Source organism: Garra rufa, chromosome 8 (genome assembly GCF_049309525.1).
Source record: "Garra rufa chromosome 8, GarRuf1.0, whole genome shotgun sequence".
Lineage (NCBI taxonomy): Eukaryota > Metazoa > Chordata > Actinopteri > Cypriniformes > Cyprinidae > Garra > Garra rufa.
The window spans coordinates 37938530-37944671 of NC_133368.1; the positions used below are offsets into that span (position 1 = coordinate 37938530).

A 6142-nucleotide genomic window follows, 5' to 3' on the forward strand; every position below is an offset into this window, starting at 1 on the left:
CTTGGGTTACCAGTTCTAATAAAAAAATATAATATAATATAATATAATATTATATTATATTATATTATATTATATTATATTATATTATATTATATTATATTATATTATATAATATAATATAATATAATATAATATAATATAATAAAGTTATTACGAGACTTTTGTTTCGATTGAACTTTTATAACATTTCCTTTTTCAAATGAGGCGGGACTTGTGACAGAGCAGGAAGAGGCTTTTTGATAGACATCACAGAAAGCCGGTGTATTTTACTGGACTTCTGAAAGAAACAAGGACCCATGGCTGTTAGAGGAATGAAATTGTCGAGTGTTTGTTTTCTACTTTTATATTTGATATTGGCAGTACTGGCTGGGTAAGTGAATGTCGTGTTATTTTCAGGGTTTAGGTTTAGTGTATTAAAACTCAGTACTCTGGCTGGTACACATGTTTCACTGTGATTGGTCTACGCCACTGTCCGTGCATCATGCTGGTGTAGCTCGCCATAAACTAATTAATATCACCTCTTTTATTTATAGTACTCTAATATGTTTTTTTTTAACCAGGAATGTTTTTTTTTTGTACAAAATAGGACAGTGTTTTTAAAGTACCAAAAATGGCTGTAACAGGTCTTGGTTACTTGTCATTGTTGCCACATGTTTATATAAATGTCACGTTTCTTTCTGAAATATCTTAAGCTTCTTCATCACTTACTCATCAAGATGTATAGATGTTACATATTTAGACAGTATTGTCAATATGGCTGCATCTATTCATCAGTAGTTTGAATGAATGAACTGGTGTACGATTGAAAAGTTCTAAAGTAATGTGTATTTTCAGGAGGGATTTCTACAAAATTCTGGGGGTTAGTAGATCAGCCTCAATTAAAGATATTAAGAAAGCCTACAGAAAGCTGGCATTGCAGCTTCATCCAGACAGAAACCAAGATGACCCAAATGCCCAAGACAAATTTGCAGACCTTGGAGCTGCTTACGAGGTATGATTATTTATGTTTTAACAAGTCCTTTCAAGTGGGATCTTTAATACAAATATCTAAATTGGTGATGCTTTGTGTTACTAAAGCATTGCATTACAGATTTATCATATTTTTTCTGAACAAAACATCAGTAGAAAGCCAATGACCAGCATGAGCGTTGTTGTTAGAAACGAAGCGATGGAGCGATTTGATTGGTTGAAAGAAATGTGTGGCCGCCTCTGATTGGTTGAAACATCTGCTTATTGTTATTCATGATAATATGACGTGGACCTCTAGTGTAGCTTGTAATATTGTGCACTGTGTACAAAATGGAATTCTTATTACATAATAAGTTATTTTCTGTTTGTAAATAGTGGTTTGCTTCATTATATTATTAACAATATTGTAATGGAACTGTAAGTATACATTCAGTGCTTTAAATGTTACGCAAAATTGTAACAATGAGATTTAAATACATTTTTATATTTCAGTATATAATTTTTGATTTAGAAGTATCCACTTTCAAAGAATGCATTTTTCATTTGTTTACAACCATGTCAGAAATTAGAGATTAATCAGAGGGTGCTTTGAGCAAGAAAAAAATATTCCTCAATATTTAAAATTAGGTGGCATAAAATTATAGTGACTTGGTGTGTTTTATGTTATAAAAATTTGCAACCTTAGGATGCAAATATTGTACCTTAAGAGTTAATTGTGTTTTTCAGGGTAAGACTGTTTTCTGAAGGTTATTTTTGATCACAGGTGCTCTCAGATGAGGAGAAAAGGAAACAGTATGATGCATATGGAGAAGAGGGGTTAAAAGAAGGCCATCAAAGTTCACACGGTGATATATTCTCCAGGTAAACGAGCCTCAGCTTAATTAAGAGTTTTCTTCAACACATAACTACTGAAATGATTGTAAAATTTCCCATGAATGTTGTCTTTTGTTGTAAGAGATTTGAGTATAGATTTGCAAATGTCTGATGCATAGTTGCTATTCTTATTTCAGATGCATGCATTTGAAACAAAACTGTTGGTACTGTCACTGTGCATTCATAAAGTATGTTTTGTTTTATTCTAGTTTCTTTGGCGACTTTGGATTTATGTTTGGTGGAAATCGGCAGCCGGCCGGCCGGGATATTCCAAGGGGTAATGATATAGTACTGGACCTTGAAGTAACCCTAGAAGAAGTGTATTCAGGGAATTTTGTAGAGGTGAGCTTTTTCTTCTTCTTGATCCCTCTCCATTTCCTTCCTGATATACTGTAGTATTCAGACTCTTTGTGTACTTCCGTAGGCTTTGTCTGGCAGTGTACATGCCGAGTCACATGAAAATGAACTCTCTCCTTTCCTTTTTCCTGTCCTTTTGTTTCCTCTTGTCTTCAACATGTAGGTTGTGCGAAACAAACCTGTAGCAAAAGAAGCCCCAGGCAAAAGAAAATGCAACTGCCGGCAGGAAATGAGAACCACACAACTAGGTCCAGGCCGCTTCCAGATGACACAAGAAGTGGTCTGTGATGAATGCCCCAATATCAAGTAGGTTTGCACAGTAATCACTCTCACTTTGACTCACTAGGATATATTATGATTTTTTGTTTTATTAAACAGTGTGACATTGTTTTCAGGCTTGTGAATGAAGAGAGAACACTAGAGGTGGAGATCGAGCAGGGTGTGAGAGATGAAATGGAATATCCTTTCATTGGGGAAGGTAAAAGAAATAATACTACAGATAACTAATTCAGTAACATAAAATTTTATGAATTAGCTAGATGTTGCAACATTGTTTATAGAATGTACATGTGACTTGCAGAATTCAAATAAGATACAAAATGCATGTTATTTTTTTTATTTAGTACTGACCTGAATAAGATATTTCACGTGAAATGTGTTTACATATAGTCAAACATGCATACGTTTCCATGCATACAAATTCTTTAGTTTTTCAGCATTTTTGTGTAATTGAACCCTTTTCAACAATGACTGTATAATTTTGAGATCCATCTTTTCACACTGAGGACAACTGAGGGACTCATATGCAACTATTACAGAAGGTTCAATCACTCACTGATGCTTCAGAAGGAAAAGCAATGCATTAAGAGCCAGGGGTAACTTTTGAACAGAATAAAGATGTGTACATTTTTCTTATTTTGCCTAAATATCATATTTTTTTCCATTTAGTACTGCCCCTCAGAATCCAAAGAAGATACTTACATGCTTCTCAGAAGACAAAATAAGTTACATTTACCCTGATCTACAAATTAAAAAGCATTTCACTCCCGGCTCTTAATGCATCATGTTTCCTTCTGGAGCATCAGTGAGCGTTTGAACCTTCTAATAGTTGTATGTGAGTTCCTAAGTTGTCCTCAGTGTGAAAAGATGGATTTCAAAATTATACAGTCATTATTGTAAAGGGTTTAAAAACAAAAAAATGCTGAAAAATCAAAGAACTTGTGGGACCTGAAGGATTTTTCTGAAGAAGAGAGGACAGTTTAACTGTTCAGGACAAACAAGGGACTAAACAAAAAAAAAAAATACAGCTGTGGATCATTCAGGTAACAAAACAGTAGTAAGAATCAAGTGTATGTAAACTTTTGAACAGTCACTATTATAAATGTCTTTTATGTGAAATATCTTATTCAGGTCATTACTAAATAAAAATAACATGCATTTTGTATGAGCCCTCTTATTTTGGTAAAATAATTAACATATTTAGATTCTGCAACGTGTATGTAAACTTTTGACCTCAACTGTATCTGTTGTTTGACTGACTACAGGTGAACCTCACATTGATGGTGAGCCTGGTGATCTGCGTTTCCGCATCAAAGTTTTGAAGTGAGTTTAGTATTAAATTACAGCAATTAAAACAGTGAATTGGACTTTTAATGTGTGTTTAATATAATATAAATTTAATATAATTTCTTCTTATTCAGGCATCCAGTGTTTGAGCGAAGAGGTGATGACCTTTATACAAATGTCACCATCTCTCTGGTAGAGGCTTTGGTCGGTTTTGAGATGGACATCGCTCATTTAGATGGTCACAAGGCATGTTTCTATCTATCTATCTATTGTTTTATCTATCTATCGTTATATCTGTCTGTTGATTGTTCTATCTATCTATTTATCGTTCTATCTATCTCTTCACATGCGCAGCTAAAAGCTGTGACTTATTACAATTCAGAGTTTAAATTCATTTTTTAAATCTCTTTTTGTGGTGAAAAAATATTGTGGTCCCTAATATCTTCCTATTGTCATATTTGTTGTGTAAAATATGACTCATCACAAACTCACACAGGTTCATCTTGTGGTCTTGTAGGTGCACATTGTCAGAGATAAAATCACTAAACCAGGAGCTCGTATTTGGAAAAAGGGTGAGGGCTTACCAAATTTTGACAACAACAATATCCGTGGATCGCTCATAGTCACCTTTGATGTAGATTTCCCCAAGGAGCAGCTTGATGACCAGCAGAAAGATGGTAAGAGAACATTTATCGAATATTGACATTGGGACATTTTAGTAGAGAAATGGTCCCTCTTCTATGTGATTGCTTGTGCATTTGTGAGTTAATAAATGCAACAATTTATTTTTCCTCAGGTATAAGGCAACTTCTGAAACAGGCACCATCTCAAAAAGTTTATAACGGACTGCAGGGATACTGACAAACCAGCCAAGTAAATCAGGACTGATTGCCCTGTCCCTGTCTGCCCTGTCCCTGTCTGCCCTTCACACACATACACACTTAAATGCACACTGAGGAACAAGCAATGGGGTGTATTTATTTTTTTCTGATTGTTCTCAGGAAGGGTTGACATTGATATGTTTTTATTATTTTCTTTAATTTACATTTTTAAAGGCTTTTTTTTTTTCACATTGAAAGTATTTTTTTATTTGACTCAGCATGGTTTTTTTCCAAATTATTAGTTTTCCTTATATGATCCCTGGTTTATTTCTTTGGTAAGTAGTTTAAGACATTTGTCATCAGTTTATGTGTTTGGATGCTGATTTTCTGCTATGACCAGTCAACCACCATTCGCTCATGGATCAAAATAATGTTTAGTGCCAGTTGACCTGAGACCTACTGCACCACAAAAACAGAAAGAGGACTAAAACTTCAAACCAGAGGACTCTTTAAACACCTGCCTCAGCACTGTATGACTTCAAGACCTTTTTCTTCAAGTCTTTTAAAAAAGAAACAGTTGAATGTATGTCCATTGAGCGTTCTCAACTTAGACACTTCAGTCTTTGGTTTGCTTGTTTTAAAGAACTGAGTGATGTTTGCTGTGTGTGTGTGTGTGTGTGTGTGTGTGTGTGTGTGTGTGATTGCCTTGTTCAGATTTGCCGTCTGGCTACAAGTCTGTTTCCTTTGAGGCATTTACTTGGGTTTTGAAGTTCAAACAGAAGACCTCTTAAACTGTATAGTTCAACTCTTTCCTGTGAATTTTTTTATGTGATACGTTCTTGTTTCTTTCACAACCCCTCCTGATGTTCAGCCCGCTGAGTCTCCTCCTAGTTAGTAAGTTTCCTTCACTCATTTGTGGACTGTACCAGAAAGAAAAATGAACAACTTCTTAGGATAACTTGTGCAGAAGTGAAGGAAATGTCATTTGTCATTTTCAACTGAAAATTAAAGTTTCTAATTATGGTTAAAAATGGATCTGATATGAAAAAAGAGTTTATTTTGGAGGTTTCTGACACATACCACATTTTAACTTCCGTGCCTAACTGGATTTATTTAAACTTTTAATGGTTGCAGTGAAAATGTATATGAATTATTTTCAGTAAAAATTTGGTGAAGTTTAAGCAGTTGTTAGGTAAGCAGTAATTGAATTGTCCAGTAGAGGGCAGCAAATGATAGATGATCTCTAGCATTAGCCCTCTTGGAACTAGTAGTTTATCAATGTGTATATATAAACTATTACATATTACATTATATTTTGCAGTATATATTATTTAGAATACAAATGTTTAAATGTACAGCAAAAACAGTAAACTTTTAAAAATGTTTTTATTATTTAAAATAACTATTTGCTATTTGAATATATTTTAAAATGTGATTTATTACTGTAATTTCAAAGCTGAATTTGTAGCAGCATTACTCCAGTAACACGATCCTTCAGAAATCATTCTAATATTCTGATTTGCTGTTAAAAAAAAACAAACAAACAAAAAACATTT

General features: G+C 33.9%; 1 protein-coding gene across 1 annotated transcript; it reads left to right on the forward strand.

Moving 5' to 3' along the window:
- Positions 1–220: 220 nt before the first annotated feature.
- Positions 221–5635, forward strand: dnajb11 (DnaJ heat shock protein family (Hsp40) member B11). Its single transcript, XM_073845922.1, has 10 exons — positions 221–370; positions 835–991; positions 1733–1830; positions 2052–2184; positions 2363–2505; positions 2595–2677; positions 3744–3801; positions 3900–4011; positions 4283–4442; positions 4562–5635. Exons 1-10 carry the CDS (start codon positions 297–299, stop codon positions 4624–4626), a joined length of 1083 nt encoding a protein of 360 aa, XP_073702023.1. The 5' UTR covers positions 221–296; the 3' UTR covers positions 4627–5635.
- Positions 5636–6142: the final 507 nt, after the last annotated feature.